A 20957-nucleotide genomic window follows, 5' to 3' on the forward strand; every position below is an offset into this window, starting at 1 on the left:
ACAGAACAGTGCACCGACACCCCCTCCCCCACCTCTGCTGAGTGATGGTAAGCTCCCCAGTGCACATGAGCTGTATCCTAGCACCCCTGGACCTGGGCAGCCCGGATCACACACTGCCAGCCATGGAAGACACATCTGAACCACCCGGAGCGATGGCAAGATCTGTAAGTCTGTCCTTTCCTGCTGGCCTGTGTGGAAGGAGCCTGGCCCCTGTGGTAATTACAGGGTCTGTCAGCTCTTCTACTGCTTGCATTGGGCAGAGCAAGATGACTCTGTAACTGTTCTTTTCTTTTTTTTTTTTTTTAATTTATTTTATATGTATCAATGTTCTGCCTGCATATCTATCTATCTATATCTATATCTATCTATATCTATATATCTATATATCTGTATATCTGTATATCTGTATATCTGTATATCTGTATATATATATATATATATATATATATATATATATATATATATATATATATATGCATGCCTAGTATCCAAACAGGTCCTAAGAGAGTGTTAGGTGTCCCAGAACTGGATTTGTATATGGTTACATCCTTCCTGAGAATCAAACCTAGGTCCTTTGCAAGAGCAACAAGTATTCCAAACTGATGACAGCCATGAGAGTAAGGCCAAATGGCATGGGCTGTACTGGCCGCCTCTTGGCCACCCCCAGCTAAGAGCATATGGATCTGGAAAATAATGAAGATGGTGTGTATGAACTGTGTTAGTGTTCTGAGCTCCCATCCACAAGATAGTCAGCCATTTAAGTGAAGAGGTTTTAGCTTCTGCCACCTTTGATGACCCAGTAAAACTCTACGGAAAAGGACAGCTGGGTCTCTTGTGCATGTACCTACCCCTGAGGCCCATGAGCTCACTGGATAGCCCTGGCCTATAGCTCCACTGTCCAGCGCTCGGCATCCGACATTAATACAGAGTGTTTGGTTCCTGTATCTCCTAGGACGCAAACAAAGATAGCACGCAGTGGCTATGGCTTCAGCGAGAAATGTATCTGCATGTTGTTGGGTTCTGCTCCCAAACCATTTGTGATATTGGTCTCCTCTGTCTGGGACCCTAGCAGCAGCTTGTGGGAATGATGCCATCATCTGAGTGTTGGATGTGGATTCCAACTCACATCTGCACCATCTCTGACAGTCCACCTGTCTCAGCCTGTCTCCCAGGATGTCAGTTCTGTAGCCAGGATTCATGGGAGGTAGCCTTCTGCTAAATGACAGGGATGTAGCCTTGAGACATATCAGTGGAGAGAATCCTAACCTCTGAGTTTTCTCAAATTAGGAAGTTGTGTTTCCACAAAACATGTCCCAAGACTTTGCCAGTTCCTGAGAGGACCTGAATAAAACACCCTTGACCTTCATTTAACCTCTTGTTGAGACTTGAGTAGATGTGTGAACCACACAGCCTTTTACTGTTTTCTGTCCTGACACAGGACCTCAGCAGACAGAGCACGAATACATAATGATGCTGTGGGTTTGCTGCAGAAGGGAATGGTGTGCATTCGGGGGCGATCTGGACATGGGCAGAGATCAGTGTCCCACATCCTAATTCATAAGGATGCTCAAAGACTTTTTTAAAAAATTAATTGTGAATTGTGTGTAATAGATCCTGCTTTCCCAGTCTGTAGCTGATTCTTACACTTAAGATATTTCAAAGCTGAATGTTTTTTTTCCCTCTAGAATGTAGGTTTATTTAGAGTAGAGGGATATCTGTGTATTCTCTTAGGGATGCAAAAATGGACTGGATGTATTGGTTCATGCTTAACAACCCTACCACCTCAGTGATAGAGGGCAGGGATGTGATGACAACCTTGGGTATGTAACAAGTTCAAGTCCAGGCTGTGCTGTATGAATTACTGCCTCAAAAAAATAAATGGGAACTAGAAAAGTGGCCCAGCAGTTAGAGCTGTGGCTGTTCTTCCAGGGGGCCTAGGTTGCATTCCCAACACCCAGAGAGTCCCCTCCAGCCCCTTGTAACTCCAGTTCTAGGATATCTGATGCCCTCTTCTGGGCTCCACGGGATCCTGCATGTTCCTGGCACATATACATACATTCAGGCATATTCGTAAAAATAAATAAAATAAAAACAAGTGGGAAAAGACATGAACTCCTGGGTGAGTGAGATAGCCCAGTGGGTAAAGTGTCTGACAGGCAAACCCCATGACCTGATTTTTTTACTCCCGGAACCCATCTTAAGATGAAAACTGACTACATAAACTGACCTTCAGTTGCATGCCATAACCACACATGCCCTTATACACACAATAATTACAAATTAATTAAAAGTCATGACCCTCTAAAGGGAGAATTGTCACAAGCCATACATTCTTAGGAAGGATGCAAATCTGTTCTTCAGCGAGAAGCAACAGATCTTAGCTGGTCCCATCAAGGACTACAGTATCTATGCACCACAGATGTGTGGTCCTACATTTTCCTAGGAGTCTTGACCTTAAAGATTGGACAAAGAGTTGAGGCAATATCTAGTACAGTGTTCTCAGCCTTCCTAATGCTGTGACTCTTAACAGTTTCTCATGTGTGCTGATTCCCAACTACAACATTATTTCATTGCCACTTCATAAGTATAATTTTGCTACTCTTGTGAATCATATTGTAAATATCTGATATGTAGGATTTCACAGGGATCTGCTGTTCGATCCCTGTGAAAGGATAGTTGACCCGTGATGGAGCATTGACCCATAGGTTGACAGCCACTGATCTAACACATCTCCCCATGGTTTGTAGATCTGGAAGTCTGTGGCCCTTGCAGGGGCATCATGACACCAACTAAGGAGAAGTCAGTCTTCCCCACTTTATACCCACAGAAATATTGCTAACTGCACAAATTCTGTTTTAGCAACAACAACGAAATGTTTTTAAGTTAAAAGAAGCTGGGTAGGGAGGCATGTACCTGTAATTTAGGCTCTTGGGAGGACTGAGACAGGGGGCTTGTGAGTTTGAGGATAGACTGGGCTAAATAGTGGTACCTTGTCTCAAATCAAAATCAAAACTAAAAAAACAAAAACAAAATTTAAAAGGACGTTAACTTAGGGGCTGGGGATTTAGCTCAGTGGTAGAGCGCTTACCTAGGAAGCGCAAGGCCCTGGGTTCGGTCCCCAGCTCCGAAAAAAAAAAAAAAAAAAAAGGACGTTAACTTTTGTTAACAACTCACAGTCAAATAAATAAATGAAAAGGAGATGAGATACAGTTTTACCATGGAAGTAACAGACAGTGATCAAATCTGAAAAGACCGCAGGTTGTAGGAACCAATAGAGAATGTAGTAAGCATTTCAGGGAGTACAGATGGACCAAAGCATGAACCATGCAGCAAGGCACACGTAAAAGCAGCCAGGAGGATTGTGGTGGAACTAGGTATTGGGATGGTTTTATCCTACGCTGGGTGGAATTGAACACAGGCTGTCTGTACGTGCCAGGCAGGTGCTGTACCACAGAGCAGAACCTCTTCCCGACTCCCATGTTCTTGAGTGTTTCCTTCATGCTACACAAGGGGCTTGTTTGTTGCAGTGTTGTCAAAGGCAGGGCCTTGTGCGACTGCACAGATAGTGTGCTACTAAGCTACACCCTGCTGCTCTCCTTTACACCCTGCTCCTCTCCTTTACACCCTGCTCCTCTCCTTTACACCCTGCTCCTCTCCTTTACACCCTGCTCCTCTCCTTTACACCCTGCTCCTCTCCTTTACACCCTGCTCCTCTCCTTTACACCCTGCTGCTCTCCTTTACACCCTGCTCCTCTCCTTTACACCCTGCTCCTCTCCTTTACACCCTGCTCCTCTCCTTTACACCCTGCTCCTCTCCTTTACACCCTGCTCCTCTCCTTTACACCCTGCTCCTCTCCTTTACACCCTGCTCCTCTCCTTTACACCCTGCTCCTCTCCTTTACACCCTGCTCCTCTCCTTTGGTTTCTGTGTTTTATCCCGGAAGTTCTATACCAATGTTTTCTGCTGTTCACCCATTGTATTTGGTTCGGTATGATCTGTTACTCGTCTTTGGAGGGTTTGTTTCTCAACACTGTCTATAGTTGTGGGAAGCCCATGCAATGGGGATGTAACTCTGGGATAGTCTGGCATGTACAGGGAGCCGAGGTGACTGCTAGTGTACTCCTCTGAGAGGAAAGGTATCCAGGCAGTCCAAGTCACAGTCACAACAAACCTCACACAAGAGACCTCCTGGGAAGACCCAAGAGGGTGGCTGCCTCTGCTTGGCAGAAAAGCAGCAAAGAACTGAGCAGTAAGCAGGCTTTATGTAGGGTGGCCGGGGATTGCTGGGGTTCTGTGGCCTGATGGAGGGCATTGTTTCTCCTCTGTAGAGCAGAGCCTCACCGTTTGCATCTGGAGGGGTTGGAAATGGTGGTTATGGCCATGATAGTTTGGGAGGGCATGGTGTGGCCACTCACACCATGAGGGGTTTACATTCCCCCCTTTTTTGTTTATTATTGATAAGCAATCGGGTTGGGAAAGTGGGAGGTATGTTATCATTAGACTACTACCTGCTGGATGGGGGCATCGAAGTTCTTGGGGCAAAATGGGGGGTTAAAGACCTGGCTCTGTAGCTAGGGGCTAGTTATCCTGTAATAGGAATTGGTCAAATTCTGGTTAGAAATCTTTAAATCTATTATGAAGAAGTATAGACAAGAAGTTTATAAGGCAGGGTGCTTCTGTTAAGAAGTGGAGGAGAAGAGGATTCAGAAGGGTAGTGTCCAATTCCATACTGACTGTCAGATCTACTGGGCAGGGGAACTGAGCAGTTTCTCCAGCTTTTGGAACTCTGTCTGGAGTTGTTGGTCTTCTCTTTTACTATACCTGATTGGTTGACATAAAAGCAACATTCCTCCATGAGGAGGACAAAAAGGCCATCTCCCTCTGCTGTTTGTAACCAATCCTTACTGAGTCTGTAACACTACTGCAGTCAGTGAGCCTGTTTGCCCCTGGAGGGTAAGGTCTGAGCCACGCTTTGGAGATCTTGGATGAACTGAAAGCAAAACCGATGGGAAGTAGCTAGGGTAATAGTCAGTGCCTCTGTTCCAGTGGTGATGCTTGCGCTCGTGCCCAGGACGGAGCGAAGAGGTAGGCCCTGAATACTGTGCTGTGCCTTGTACCCTGTAGTAGGACTCAGCAAGCGTTTGTCACCAGGTGTCACTCTTCGTTTTGGAAAAAGGAGCACCAGGGCACAGGTGGGCAGTGTCACTTGAGTGCTGATGAGGATCCATGCACTGTGAACTTCCGGACACAGGGCTAGGTAGTAATGCTGCAGATTCGGGTCGTGCTGCAGACACAGGGATCCAGTCTGCCATATGTTCCTGAGGAGCTAAGACAGTCTGATACCAAAAGAAGGAGGTGGGAGAGATGAGGGTGATGTTGATAGTTAATAGACCAATGGGCAAGGCCACAGATGGTGGTGGTCATGAGATGGACCCAGAAGGGACACACAACCAGTATTCTTCACAGTGGCCAGGCAGAGTGTTATTATTCCATAGCTGACATGTGGAGGTTAAGGTCTGAAGCAAGAGATGGGGTGACAAAGAGGATCCGTGTCATGCAAAAGGGAGGATGTTAGGGAGGCGAGAAACTTTCACAGCTGTCAAACCCCACCCAATGAACTTATAGCTCCTGAGGGTAAAAGCGTGTTACAGTAGTCTTAAAAAACTTAGGGATAGAAGGTTTTCTTTTTTTCTTTTTATGTAACAGATCTTGTCTCAAGTTTATTTGTAAAAACTGCATAGGACACTGGCCATCTGCACATAGTGTAGGTAGGTGTGTCACAGCAGTCCGTCTGTCTTCACATTGACAGGAGCCTTTTCTATGGAGCCTTCACAGGGGCATGGGCACCCTTGAGAGCCTGGGCTGGAGCTGAAGCCTGAGCCTTAACTGGAGCTTTGGCCTCTGACTCAGTTTGGACTTTGGGCATTGGTTGGCCATGTAGCTTCAAATCCTCTTCCCAAGCTTGGAATGAGTGATAAAAACCAGATGGCTGAGTTTGCGGCTGGAGCCCTTTGGCATCTTGGACTTGATGGCCTGAGGCTTCACGAGGGCCTTGATGGCCTCTGCGTGTGCACTCACTGCCTTTGCATTATTGGCCTGTCTTTTTTTTTTTTTTTTTTTTTTTTTTCTTTTTTCTTTTTTTCGGAGCTGGGGACCGAACCCAGGGCCTTGCGCTTGCTAGGCAAGCGCTCTACCACTGAGCTAAATCCCCAACCCAGCTAAATCCCCAACCCAGCCTGTCTTCTTCAGGTCTTTCTTGTTGTGCTTCTCGGCAAAGCGCATGTTCCTCAGGAACTTGGGGTCAACCCCCTTAAGAGATTCGTATCTTTGTGACCGGGGTTTCTTGATGCCATTTCTGTGCCATTTGCGGGACTGGTTCTGTGTGGTGTGGTTCTTGGACTTGGCCATGTCTGCACGGTAACCCACGGCTCCTGAAGCACCTGGGACTGGAATTGCTGGCGGAAAGGGCGGAAAGTTGAAAACCCTTGGAGATCAGAGACTTTGGAAATGTAGAGCAGAGCAAGTGTAGCTACAAGGGATTTTGGGATCATTCGTCTGTGCAGTGTTACCACAGGAGAGAATCTGAAGATGATGTATGTGGATTGTGGCCATTGGGCTGTACCGAGATCAAGCTGTTTGCAGTGACAGTGACATTTGAGTAAAATCTAAGTCCATGGAGAATGAGAAAGGACTGGACGTAGGGAGGCTTCCTAGATTGAGAGAATTGTCTTAATAACTAGAGAATTACCCATGAGTGGGGCCCCTGGCAGCATAGCAGGCTCCAGGAGCCAGACAGGACATTTACCAGTAGGTGACGAGAGGCAGATGGTTAGAGCAGATGGAAGGAAGTGACTGATAAGCGGGATTCTAGAATTTGGAACCAAATATGATGGGTGGCAGAAGCCAGCAGAAACAAATGACTTGTACATACTATAAGGTAGTCACATCAGCAACTTGAGTCTGTTTGGAATGTTGAGACGTGGGTCTGGCTGAAAGGGAAGTGTGGCACCTTCGGGAAAGGAGTAGTAGGGTTTGGAGACCCTTGTTTGTTAGAAGGTGGGACAGGTGTTGAGGAGAGAAGACAGTAATAGACGACCGGAAGCTTATTCAAGTATGGGAGTTCAGCTGCAGCCTGAGGTACAGTCTTCTATATGAATGCATGGAGGTGGAGCGTCAATGTCTTTTAAACAAGCATTGCCTTTAAACCCTATCTTTCATAAACTGACTGTAGTGACCAGAAGGCCCAGAGATGAATTCTGAGCTCTGGCCTTCAAAGCAGCCAGAGCAAGCAGTGTTAACAATGGTGGCTGGCAGCTGGTGCCAGCAGCAGAGAAAACAAAAACAAAACCAATAAACACTGCACAGAAAGCTCGCACACTCAGAGGAGACAAAGCATGCATGTGGTGGCCACCATCATTCATACATTTGACTGAGCTTTACCCATGTCTGTCTTGCCTCCCACGTTTACAAGAAAACATGCAGACACACCAGAAATACAGACCCATCTGCACACAGAACAGATAAGACATTGCAAACAAGCTGAACAGCGTCAACAGAAAGGACAAACATTGTCCTGGGTTTTTGCTGTTGTCATTACTTTTGTTTCAGCCACCCCTCTACTTGAGACAATTATGAAGGTCTCAGTATGTACCTCTGGAAAGTACCATGTAAACCAAATTGGCCTCACACTCAGAAATTTGCCTGCCTCTGCCTTTCAAGTGCTGGGATTAAAGGTATGTGCCACCATGCTTGGCTATGTTAGATTCTTAGGATAATATGTTAAGTTCCTCTGGTAGCTAGCTCCTCATCCATGCTTCTGTAGCTCTAGTTAAATTCAGCGGCTTACCTCCCCCTCAAAAAAGAGGGGAGGCAGAAAGGTCACTAGTTAGAAAATAACTAGGGGTGGGAGGTCTGGAGTGGGAAGGGAACAAGAGAGAGTCATTGAGGTATATTATTATTAATGTGTATACATGTGGGAAAATATCATAATGTGTGGGTCTCCCCGCCCTGGAAGCCTGTGAGAACAGGACCAGCTATCATTAGGCAGATCAACTTTACTTAGGGTGATCCAAGGCTTATAAAGTTTCAGGGGACTGAGGGTAGAAACATCCAGGATGGGCAAAGGTCATTGGCTGAGGGCTTAGGGTACCTGAAATGCCTCATTAGCACAGGGAAGAATTTTAGGAACCTCAGGTCTGACTGAGCGGGTTTTGTCAGGAGAAAGGAAATTCATCCTTTTGTCTAATTGAGTCCACATACTTTCCTTAGTTAGAGGCATATGTGTGTGCTCAGAATTCCCCAGACAAGATCAGAGAAGGGAGAAGGGAGTCCCCTTACAGGCTGAGCCCCAGAAAGCTGTCTGTTCAATGGTAGGCTTCGGCCTTTTTTTTTTTTCCTTTTCTTTTTTTCGGAGCTGGGGGACCAAACCCAGGGCCTTGCGCTTACTAGGCAAGCGCTCTACCACTGAGCTAAATCCCCAACCCCGGCTTCGGCCTTAATTAGCAGACTTTTCCCACAGTAATGAAGTCCAGTATTGTGCCTAATATATGCTAGTAAAGAAATCTTTAAAAAAGAAAAACAAATTAGAAAGGACAGACAGACAGTAAGCTGAGCGTGTCTGGAACTCTGAGAAGGTGATGAGCACCAGGGTGAAGCTCGAGGCGGTGCTCTAGTTCAGTGTTGCAGTGACTTTTGTTTCTGTTTTAATTAAACTAGAGACTGGAGAGATCGCTTAGCAGGGAAGGACATGTTCTGTGTTTCCCAGCGTCCACATTGTTACCTACCTCTAACTCCAGCTCCCAGGTATCTTTGAAATCATCAGACCCTTCACTCACATGTGCATACCCCCGAACAGACACATACATATAATTCAAAAGAAACAGACTGGAGAGAGGGCTCAGCAGTTAAGAGCACTTGCTACCCCAATGGAAGATCAGGGTTTGGTTCATAGCACCTACGTAGCAACTCACTGTTTTTATAATTCCAGTTCCGGGGGATCTGATGCTCTCTTCGGTCTCTTTGGGCACTGCATGCACATGGTTCACATACATCATGCATTCAGGCAAAACACATAAAAACAAAGGGAAAGAGAGAGAGGGGGGGGGGAGTGTGTTTTAAAAATTGATGTGTTTGTTGAGATAGTCAAGTCAACAAGTCAAATCATTTAGTACGCAAGCCTCATGACCTGAATTCCATCCCCAGAAACCATGAAAATAAGAAAGGAGAGAATTGACTACAAACCAGCCAACCAGAGCCTCTCCGTCCTTGCCTCCACATGTGCACTGAGGCACAAACAACCTCCCCCTTCACACACGCACACATGCAAGTTGAAATTTAAATTGGGAATTAATTTTAAGCTAGGTGGTGGGGGCCGGTTTATGTAAGTCGAGGGCAGCCTGGTCTACATAATGAGTTTCAGACCTCATTCAGGCCTACATAGTGAGACCCTGTCTCAAAAAAAGTAAAACAGAAAGATTTGCACATGATGCTGGTGGCTCATGCCTAAAGTCGGCTCGACTGGGAGCCGGGCAGATTCCAGGATTGAGGAAGCCGAGCTGTGTTGCGAGCTGGTTTTCTGTGTGTCTGTTCATGTCCAAGCCCATCATCCGTCTTGGGGCTTTAGTCTTTAGAGGTCTCAGGACCATAGGGCTGAACATACCTGTTCTCTAAAGATGTCTGGGAAGGTCACGTTTGGGAGGTTTGGGTTTTGTTTGTGGTTTGTTTTGGGGAACAGGGTCTTGTATAAGATGGCCTTGAACTTCTGATCCTGTCTGTGCCTCTGACACACTGTGATTACCGACATGTGTCACCAAATCAGTGTTATATGGTGCCAGGGATGGAACCCCGGACTTTAAAGTAAGCACTCTCCTGTGTGCGCCTACTACATTCTCAGCCCTGGGTTCCGTTTACAAGCAGTGCAGTTCCTTCCTTCGTTTGCATTTATTTATCAATAATATTAGCACACGGTTGCCCAACATGGTGGATTATCTAAGCTGCCGACCTTCACAGTAGTCAAGCCAAGTCCCAGTTTGTGGGGAAACAAACGGTGTCACCATCCTGGTCATTGTCATTTCTTATATTGTCTGTTGAGATGGTAAACTCTCCCATTATTAATCTGGCTGTTTTCCTAGTAGGCCAGACAAGCCCTGGCTTAATGAAGGACCCCTGGAACCAGTTTGATCTTGTGCTCACTTGACTGTAGTAGAATGGCTATCAGCAATGCGGAAGTCCATTGATTGTACCACATCTCTACCTTCATTCATCTTCCCTTTAAACTCCATTAGGGGCTCCTAGTTATCTAAGCTTTGTCTGCGTCTTGTTAGGGTACGCCTGTCTGTCTGCAGAGGAAGTGTCCCTCTGCTCTTCACTGAGTGTTCCTCGACCACGCTATGGTCTGAATGTCTGAGGTGAAGATGGGAGAGCCACAAGTGTGCACAGCTAGCTGTACCAACAAGCCAAGCTCTGTCACTGTCACTCCCTGAAGTCCTATTTATGCCCTCCAAATATCACGTGTCCTCCATGTGCCCTGTCTCAGAACAATCAACTCAAGTCCTGGAAGGAACAAACTACAGTACAACACCAGAAGACTTCTGGTGTGGTTAGCTGGAGTTAGAGATCGCTGAGAGCTATCATGTGGGTGCTGGTGATTGAACCCCGGCTATGAAAGAGCAACAAGTGCTCTCAATGGCCAGCCATCTCTTGCCCTGAGAAACCTTGTCTGAGGGGAGTGAACAGAAATAGAGCTTCTGCACGCACAGGGATAAGCACATACTCACACAGCCCATGTGCATGTGCCACACACATACCAAAAATAGTAACATTTAAAATGGTTGAAACGGCCAAGCACACCTGTAATCCCAGTTCTCTAGACACCAAAGCAGAGTTTAAGCTCCGCTTGGGCTATGAGATTGTCTTTGGAAAACAAGTTTAATGGCGCATGTCATGCTTTGGGATTTTACTATATAGTTATGTTGCCATATGTAAAATTAGATCCCCATGTACCAAAGTAGCTCAAAAGTCAATCAAACACAAACTATGTAGTCAGGTCTGATTGGTTGATTGCTTGATAGATACTTAGGTTGGTTGGTAGATATAGATAGAAAATTAGAAGACTACAAGATACAATAAAATAGATGCAAAATATATCTCCAACTTAAGAAATCCAAGTAAGGAAGTGGCTGGAGAGATGGCTTAGCAGTTAAGATCACTGACTGCTCTTCCAGAGGTCCTGAGTTCAAATCCCAGCAACCACATGGTGACTCACAACCATCTGTAATGAGATCTGATGCCCTCTTCTGGTGTGTCTGAAGACAGCTACAGTGTACTTATATATAATAAATGAATAAATCTTAAAAAAAACAAATAATTTAAAAGTCTTTAGCTAGGTTTGGTGGCACATGCTTTTAAGCTCAGCGCGCAGGAGAAAAACAGATTTCTGTGAATTCCAGGACAGCCAGGACTATGGAGAGAAACCAGGTCCCCAAAAAACTAAGCTAAACAAAAACCACAAAATTAAAGGGCCTACAAAATGGCCCGGCAAACAGATGCGCCTGCTGCTCGACACTGTGCATTTGTTTGCAGCAGACATGTTTGCAGCAGCCACGTAAACGGACCAAGAATGGATTCCACAGAGTCGTCTGCTACCTTCAACACTCACGCTACAGCTCTTCCAGAGGTCCTGAGTCCAATTCCTAGCCACCACATGGTGGCTCACAATCATCTGTAATGGGATCTGATGCCCTCTTCTGGTGTCTGAAGACAGTGACAGTGTACTCATATAATAAATAGATAACTCTTTTTTTAAAAAAATCAAGTAAGAACTATTATCCAGAATATACAGCTCCTCTCCTCCCTGTCTGGTCCTTAAGAACAACCTGGGTCCTTACTGTATTGCCAGGGAGGTTCCATAGCACTGAGCTGTGTCCTTGGGCCACAAACTCTTAAAACTCAGTAAGAAAATGACCACCCCAATTCAAAAATGTGCAAAATTCCTGATCTTAGATTTTGTCAAAGAGGAAACAGATGCCTGAAAGGCTGGACAGCGTTGTATCCTTGCAGATCTTTACTCATTAAAGCAAGGACATACTACTGCATGCCTGTGAGAACAGCTAAGGAAAGCAAGGCAGTAATGCAGCTGGGCCACAGGGCAGCAGGGACTCAGTTGCTGCAGGCGAGCACGCAGTTAATCAATATGTTCTGACCATGCATTACAGCACACCTGTTCTTTAGGGTTTTTGTTTGTTTGTATTGTTTTTTTAATTTTTATTAGGTATATTTCTTTACTTACATTTCAAACATTATTCCCCTTCCCAGTTTCCTGTCCATAAGCCCCCATTCCCTCCCCTGTTTGTATGGTTTTTAAAGATAGGGTTTCTCTGTGTAGCCCTGGCTGTCCTGTGACTAGCTTTGTAGACCAGGCTGGCCTTGAACTTAGAGACCCACCTGCCTTCTGCCTCCTGAGTGCTAGGACTAAAGGTTTATATTCATTAGATTTTATATTCAATACATTTTTTGAAAATGTATTTACTGAAAAAGATTTGCATCACTTTTACTTATGGTTGCCTAAACCTGGATGTGAGCAGAGTGTACTTTAGCAGGGACTGGATGGATAAGCCAGGACAAGCAGACAACATTTAAGTCATTGCTAAAACAGATGTTACTCTCAACATCCCAGCACTAGGTTGCAGTAATCAAAAGCTTGAGGCTGGTAACCAGAAGACCTGAGTGCAGTCCCCAGAACCCAGATTAAACATGCCAGCTCTGGTGATACAAGCTTAGAATTCCTGATCTGAAGAACCCGGTGCTCCCCGGCGCAGCTGGCCATCTAGTCTAATCCATGAGCTGAGAAGGGTTCTGAAAAGAGGTAGACAGGGTTCCTAAGGATGTCATCCAAGGCTGTCCCTATTCTACACATTAAAACAAAGTAATTTTAGAAAAGCCAGCAACATGGCTCCAGGTAAATGAAACTGGTGGGCGGAGTTTAGTTTCTGAAACCTACGTGGTAAGAGGAAAGAACTGTCACAGGTTATCCCTGTACCTACACACACACACACACACACACACACACACACAAATACATAAATCATAAATGGAATCTTAAATTTTTAGTCTGGATCACAAGGGAAACACTGTCTCAAAAAAAAAACAAACTGTACTTGCCTAGTGTGTGCACTGGAGGAACCTTAGCATCATAAATTGAATGAGGAAACTTAGACAGGTGCTTGAGCAACCCTGGGCAATATAATAGGACCTTGTTTCAAAGGAAAATATATTTGAAAAAATGACTGTACATTTATTTATTTTGTATGTGGGCACACATGGTATATTCTGTCATGTGGATTCTGGTGTTGAAATCAAGTCATTTGTTAGGTTTGATGACATCACAGTTATCCTCTTAAGCCATCTCACTTGTTTCAAAAATGAAATAGACTTGGATCCAAGTATGGTGTCTCACTTCTTCAATCCCAGCACTCAGGAAGCAGAGCCAGGCAGCTCGCTCTCTCTGAGTTTGAGGCCAGCCTGGTCTACATAGTGAGTTCCAAGACATCCAGGGCTATGTAGAGAGACCCTGTCTCAAAAAACAAAACAAAACAACAAAAAACCTTGAGGGGCTGGAGAGACTGGAGAGATGGCTGAATTGTTAAAAGCACTGGTTGTTCTTGAAGAGGGCACGGCTTCAAGTTTCAGCACCTACATGGTAGCTCAGAACTGTAGCTCCAGTTCCGGGGGGCCCATCACCCTCTTCTGACTTCTCCAGCGCATGGTGCATAGATCTACATGGAGGTAGAGCACCCACATACTTAAGCCTTAAAAATAACCCAGGGACTAGCTGTGGTGCCTCAGGTCATTAACCCCAGCACCCAGGAGGCAGAAGCAGGGGAATCTCTGAGTTCAAGGCTAACCTGGTCAACAGAGGGAGTTTCCAGGATAGCCAGAGCTACACAGAGAAACCCTGTCTTATGGATGGATGGATGGATGGATGGATGGATGGATGGATGGATGGATGGATGAACAAACGAACCAGCTCACTCAATAAAAGTTCACGTGCTCATGAAATTTCTGCCAGTCACTAAGCCCACCATTTCCAAGCCGTGAAGAATGGAAACAAACCAGTAGCTGGCTCAGTGATGGCACACTTGTCCCAGCGTCCACAAGGCCCAGCACTGCCAATGGAGAGAAAGCAGCTGGTGCAGACTGGTGCATAGAACACCAGCTTTCGGGGGAGGTGGGAGTGTCTGACTGGGCTACCTAGTGAGATCTTGTCTTATAGAACCCAAAATGAAGAAGAGGAAGGTGCCGGACACAGCTGGTGTGAAACTGTAGGAGAGTGCTTTCCTGGTGTGCCAGGGCCTGTGTTGTTTCTGCAGCTCTAGTGGCAGGAAATGGCATGAACAGTTTTTCTCTTTTCAACTTAAAAAAAGTGTGTGTGTGGCAGTGACAGCAGGAGTGAGGATTGTTTCTTCTCTTCGCAGGTTAAAGAAGAAGGAGTTTAGTTTAGAGGAAATATATACAAACAAGAATTACAAGTCTCCTCCTGCGAGCAGGTACGTCCTGGGCTGGGCTCAGGGGCGGTACTGGAATGACTGATGCCTCTCACCGTTCTGGGGTAGAAAGCCATTTCCACTCAGCTCTACCCAGTTTTGAGTGGATTTTTGTTGTTGTTTGTGGGGCAGTCTAGCCCAAAATTTACCGATCCACCTGCTTCTGCCTATGGAGAGCTCTGAATTACAGGTGGCCGGACCAGTATCCAGCCCAGTGCTGGGCTTTAGAATTAGCTAGAATTGGGGCCTGGGTTTTTGTCAGTGATAGGAAATGTCTGTGTGCTTTGCAGGTGTCTTGATGAATACACTGCCAGGTTTCATCTGGGCTTGTAGTTGCTGCTACAGCCATGATCTCAGCCCAGATACCGATGCTGTGTCACTTGGTGTGCCCTGGGTCTAAAGTCAGTTCAAAGCAGGGATGGGTGCTAAATTGCCTGATTTGGATTGAAGGAAGAGAGTCCTGGTATTTTATTCCAAGACTCTGGACCTAGAAGGCATTTCTTTCTAGAAGGCCATTCATTGCAGCATTACTAGGTAACCTGAAAGGTTAAATGAAACCAAGCTTCAGGGTCTTTTGTAGGTAAGAGCCCCATGTGCAGGCAGTGTGTGTTGTTATTGTTGGAGGTATGCACCACCGGTTAACAAATTCTAGGTCTACTCAAATCAAATTGCCTCCCTGGTAGTTGGGACTGCAGAATTGTACCACCATACCTGTCTTTCCTTTTTTTAAGACCATGCAGGTATTGTAGCCCAGGCCCTTCATGTGTGTTAGACAAACGTTCTATAGCTGATCCCAGCCACCAGTTTTCATTTATTTTTTATTTTGTGGTTTGCGAGCTAATAGCTTTGTGACAGAAGGAAACCATAAATCTGTGGTAGAGACCCAAACTGCTCATGGAGTTTAAAAAGTTGTAACTTTCCACTTAGTGCATGTGTTACAACCACACGTGTGCTTTTGTTCATGCATACAAACAGCGATCGGTCGCAGTACATAGTTGAGTTCCCAGTCAGTGCAGGCAGCTTTGGGCTGTTGGTGAATCCGATTTGTGCTCTGTCTTTAGGTGTTTAGAGACCATCTTTGAGGAACCCAAAGAACGAAATGGTACCCTGATCTCCATCAGCCAGCAGAAAAGAAAGCGTGTTCTGGAATTCCCGGATTTTACAGTCCCTCGAAAGAGACGAGCTCGAGGTAAGGTGAAGCTGGCCGGCAGCTTCACCAGGGCCCAGAAGGCAGCGCTGCAGACCCGAGAGCTGGACGCTCTTCTGATTCAGAAGCTGATGGACCTGGAGACTTTCTTTGCCAAGGAGGAGGAGCAGGAGCATCAGCCAGCTGCTGAGAACAGTTCGGGGTCTCTACTTTGAACTTTTGCAGATCTCCCTGGAAGAGGTTCCCTGATTTTAGCCCTGTGCCCAAACCACTCACGATGCCCAGCCCATGAATTTTTACTTATTTCAAGGTGCAGCCTTTTTAGAAGCTGGTGAAGAAGGGCCCTCTAATTCTACTGCTGAGTATAGAGCCTCAGGAATGCTCCCTTTCCCTGGGAATGGTCCTGACTGACATCAGGCACCTCCTGCCCGTCTCCCACACAGGTGGAAAAGCCACACATCTTAAGCAACACTAGGAATCTAAGGACTCGGTGTCTGTGCATCCACATGAAAGTTCCTCTCCGTTTATGGTGCTGCTTGCCCAAGATGACTTAGAAACCTGGCCTGGGGGACCTGGCTACCTGGCCTGTGTGTTCTCGCCAGCTTGTTCTGGTGATTGAGAAAGATGAACTGGTGTGTTTCCTCACTTTGATTCTGTCTGCCCAGGACCTTTATTCTGAGAGAATGTGTGTTTGTGTGTTTGTGTCTTTCCCCCATCTTTTCCCCTCTGTGACTGTGGGTCACTAGTGCCAGAGGAGCCCGTCCAGGCCCCAACGTAAGTTGCACTTTTTAATGTTATGGTGTTGATTATTTTCATTTTTTCTTTTTTGTTTTTGTATTATTGCTGCATGTTTGGGGTCTCTAAATGTGATTTTAAACCATTGTGTAAGACATTAAGGAGAAAGACAACACATGTCTTAGGAGAATCTGTGACAGGCTTTGATCAGCACAGGAGGGGCAGTGTTCCATTCATGTGTTTCAGGCAGCCCCTCCCCCTCCGGCTTTTATGTAGCTCACTAGAGGAAGCACTTTTTCACCCCCTCAGTCCTGCCCACTGAACTCGAAGATCTGTTGAGTGACATGCATAGAAGCAGATTTCTCTCATAACCACTAGAAACTATAAGGTGGAGTGTGGTTTTCTCTGAAATGTTGGTATATGATGAAGTTAGGATCAGTGGTGTTAGAGGCTGGCCAAGAGCATTTTAAGCTGCTTGAGTGCCTGGTTCTGCAAAATCCTAGAGCCAGCGCTCTCTGAGAGTGCCTCTAGTCCTTTGTCAAACTTATTGGAAATCTCTGCATGCTAGAAGAAGCTTGCTTTCTGGGTTTGTGCCCAGAGGAGTCTGCAGGCAGTAGGCTGCTGTAGTCTGAGCACAGGCCCTCAGAGCTCACCCTCCCACTGTGTCCTTACCGTGCTCCCTCCCCTCGTGTTTTCTCATCCCCGTGTATCTCCCATTCACTCTTCACACCTAGCACTCAGAGTTCAGAGTCCAAATTGCTTGGCTGATGGGTAAGATGCTCAAGCTAGCTGTGAACAACAGCCATTTCTTCCCATTCTCCTGGCTTGGTCCAGGGACATTTCCTGTCTGTCTGAAGAGAAGTGAGCAGTGCTATCCTGGAATGTTAGCCAGTGCTCCTAGGATTCTTTCATTCCCCATTTGTCAGTGGCTAGGGAGGAGGGGTGCCAGTTCAGGGTCTTTCTGTGCCTTTCCTTTGCGGGTTGGTGGTCTGGGCCACCCTGAAACAGCAAACTGGACATGAGCAGGTGAGAACGTACCATGTCCTTCACCTCCTCAGCTGTTTACATAAGTTAACACAAACCTGCTTGTCTGTGGAGACTTGAACATGACTCCATAACATTAGAGGAGAGCTGGCTAGTTTGCATGCTGGTCCTCAGCAATATGTGCAGATCCTGTTTTACACACATTGTCCAGACCACGAAAATGTGGCCTGTGTTCACCTGAATCTCCCTCGTTAGTTACTCAGTGCTTCTGAATTCTGTTGCAACTACGGGAATGGAGTGAGTTACACATGGTGCCCTTCTACAAGTACATCTAAGACATTGCACATTAGACAGCTTGCAAGCTAGTGGGCAGTAGACGGCCATTCGTCAGTTTTACCACATGGTCACTGGGGCATCCGGACCACCCAGGAGGCAAAAGGTGGGGTGTGCACAGCTGGGGTACCACCAGCGAGACAGACCTTCAGAATCTGTCCCTGGCTGGTATGGCATGTAAAAGGCTGGAAACGCTGGTCGGACTGCCAGCATCTCGAAGCACAGGGCTAGAGAGACCCAACTCCATCCTTGTCCTGGGAATGGAGGAGGGAAACTGCCTCAAGGTTCACCGGGCCTGTCCAGACTCAGCCACACCCGTCTTACCATTATGTTTCCCAATGGTCACCCAGCCTCAGCGGCACCTTAGTTAGTGTCCTCAGACCCTGTGGTCACTGACTGTGACTGGAGGTAGTGGCTGCTGGCATGTAGACTGGTTCTGTAATGGGAATTGGTAGAATTTCTGAGGATGGGGACTTCCCACCCAAGTGACTGAGAAGCTTCTATTAAGCACAACGTACTTAGCTATGGCTCGACTCCAGAAGTTTAGTGTTTTCATGATTATGGGGAAAGAAGAGAAATCTCAGGTCCAGCCACATTTCAGATATTTTCTTGGCCACCTTTCAGTCTCGCTAGAGCAGCCTCCTCCCTCCCACTAGTGCCTGTCTTTTTTTCCTCTCCCTGCCGTCAGGTCCCATCCCTCCTCTCTCCCCATCCATCTAGATGTACCTCATCACCTGTTGAAGCAGATCGTGTCTGTCTTTCCTGCTGCCCTTACTGTAAGAGCTGACTGAGGGAGGTGCAGTGGGAAGAGATGTAGCTTTTGCCTTACTCGAGCCTGAAGAGCTCAGAAACTCATGCTGTGAATCCTAAACTTTGTGCTCCTCCAAGAGCTGTGAAAATCATGACTTTTTTTTCCCCCCACAATTTTGCCTGAAAGGGTCTTTTGTGAGGGCTCCAGAGCCAACCTGAGGTCAATTCTAGATCCCACTCTCTGGGCATCCTTCCCCTGGGCATATCCTCTGCCCACCAGGCTAAGAGCAGCAGCAAGTCTGCAGGACCGTGGCATGGCAGCAAGTCCAGGGCTGCAGTGCGGCCAAGGGGACACGGCCCTTGATCTCCCCAGGCTGGGGCTCTGTCTCCTCTGTACCATGTGCATTAAGATCTGTGCAAGACCAACTTTTAGGTCGTGATACTTTCCTCCTGGTACCTGGGGGCGAGGGGAGTATGCGGTTGGTGCTTTCTTTAATATCTTTAGTTTGTTTCTATAGCTTTTCCCCTGGTATCATGAAAAGGGCCTTTTTAATGACCACGTTGTGGGTGGCTGTATCCAAAGCATAATAATTGGCCAGAGGTATGGAGTGTCCTCACCTGGATTCCTGTCAGGAGAGGACTTCTTTCCTGGACTGAGCTTCTATCTAGACTGGCTAGGAAGGAAGACTTAAAATTTTTTTTCAAATCACAATTAATTAATATTCCAATTTAGCCGCACTTTGTCCAGCAAAAACTATCTTGGTTGTGAAGCTGGGGTCCTCATTCATCCAGCCCAGCATGCTAAAATCTGAGGCTTGCTCTGTCTTTATAAGACTGTCTGGTGTTGGTTGGGTTTGAATTTTCAACAAGAGGCCCCTTGAGCTGGGATCTGGGCCAGTAAGTTGCTGTCCCAAGTGTTCCTGTATTATCATGGCTAATAGTTCAGTGAAATGTGTCCATCTTTGGTAATGCTAGTATACATGATACCCTACAGTTCCTTTTCTGTTTGAAAGTTTGTGACTCTAAATGCCCACTGTTACATTAATTAATTTATGGAAATAAATTTTTCTTGAAAACCATTCAGATAATCGTCAAGGCTATTTTGTTCCTTAGGGCTGGGTAGTAGATTGGAATTTTACCAGTAATGTTCCAGGCAGATTAGACATGCTCCCACCTAATAGGTGTGCTTGCTGCTCCTGTGCCAGGACCTCCCTCACATTCCCGCATGCTCACCTCCATCATCACCCAGATCTGTGCATTCCCAGATCATTGGTCTTGAACGTGGTCCCCTCCCATTCCATATCTGCTGCCCGCACACCCCAGAGCTTTTTGCTATGGCTCCACCTCTCTGTGCTAAACTGTAACAAAAGCTCTTCAGGATCAGGACCTTGTATTTTCTTAGCTCTAGTCCCTTCTGGTCTCTTTGGTACCTAGAACGACGTTTGGTCATTTACAGCTGTTCACCGCCTAAACATCACTTTGGTCAATAAACTGCATATTACCATCTTATGGTAATAGAGCTGAACAGTTCCTGGGGCCTAGTGAGGTCACAGCTGTGATGATGTGTATTACTCAGGTCTTGGTGTTGGTGCAAACAATCCAGTGCATTGCCAGTCTTGTAAAAATGTAGCACAACTGTGTACAGTATACTTGATAGTGCTAATAAATGACTCACTGACCTATGTAAGTCTTTATTGTATTAGAGTACACTCTTGTTTTTATTTGTCTGTCTATTTATTGAGGAAGAATCTCACCATGTAGTCCTGGCTGGTCTGGAACTCACTATGTGCCTGGCCTCGAACACACACACAAATCTGATTGCCTCTGCCTCCTGAGTACTGGGATTATAGGTGTGTACACATGAACTCGGTGCCTGCAGGGGCTCGAGGTACCAGGTGGGGAGCTGGAGTTGCAGGTGGTTGACATGGGTGCTGGGAATTGAACTCGGGTCCTCTAGATGAGCAGTACGTGCTCTTAACCCACCTCTTTAGCACCACCCCTTTTTAAAAGAAGTACTTATGTATATGTATATTTGCACAGCTGTAAGGGCACTGGGTGTGCACCGTGGAGTCCAGAAGAAGGTGCTGGGTGCCCTGGAACTGGGAGTACAGAAGGTTGTAAGCTGACATTTGGGTTCTAGAACCCAAATCTGAATCTTCTGGTAGGAGCACCAAGTGCTCTGATCTGCTGAGTCTTCTCTCCTCTTCAGAATAATTTAGAGTTGGGGTTGGGGATTTAGCTCAGTGGGGGGTTGGGGATTTAGCTCAGTGGTAGAGAGCTTGCCTAGCAAGCGGAAGGCCCTGGGTTCGGTCCCCAGCTCTAAAAAAAAAAGAAAAAAAGAATAAATAAATAAAGAATAACTTAGAGTGGATTCTCTGCTTTCACCGTGGGGGTTTTAGGGACTGACCTTGAATCTACTAACTTAGCTGCTAGTATCTTTCTATGGAGCCATCTTGCTGACCGCACT

At 46.2% G+C, this 20957-nt stretch overlaps 1 protein-coding gene across 8 annotated transcripts in view; it reads left to right on the forward strand.

Annotated features, from left to right (window-relative positions):
* Prr14l (proline rich 14-like) overlaps nt 1-19569 on the forward strand; it is a 66657-nt gene extending 47088 nt beyond the window's left edge. For all 8 annotated transcript variants that reach the window (XM_087583294.1, XM_087583299.1, XM_087583302.1 and 5 more), the window contains 2 exon segments: nt 14473-14544; nt 15603-19569. In XM_087583294.1, the coding sequence (XP_087439420.1) occupies nt 14473-14544; nt 15603-15903 (373 nt within the window). In that variant the 3' untranslated portion in view covers nt 15904-19569.
* Nucleotides 19570-20957: the final 1388 nt, after the last annotated feature.

This window comes from Rattus norvegicus, chromosome 14, assembly GCF_021556685.1.
Source record: "Rattus norvegicus strain SHRSP/BbbUtx chromosome 14, alternate assembly SHRSP_T2T, whole genome shotgun sequence".
NCBI lineage: Eukaryota > Metazoa > Chordata > Mammalia > Rodentia > Muridae > Rattus > Rattus norvegicus.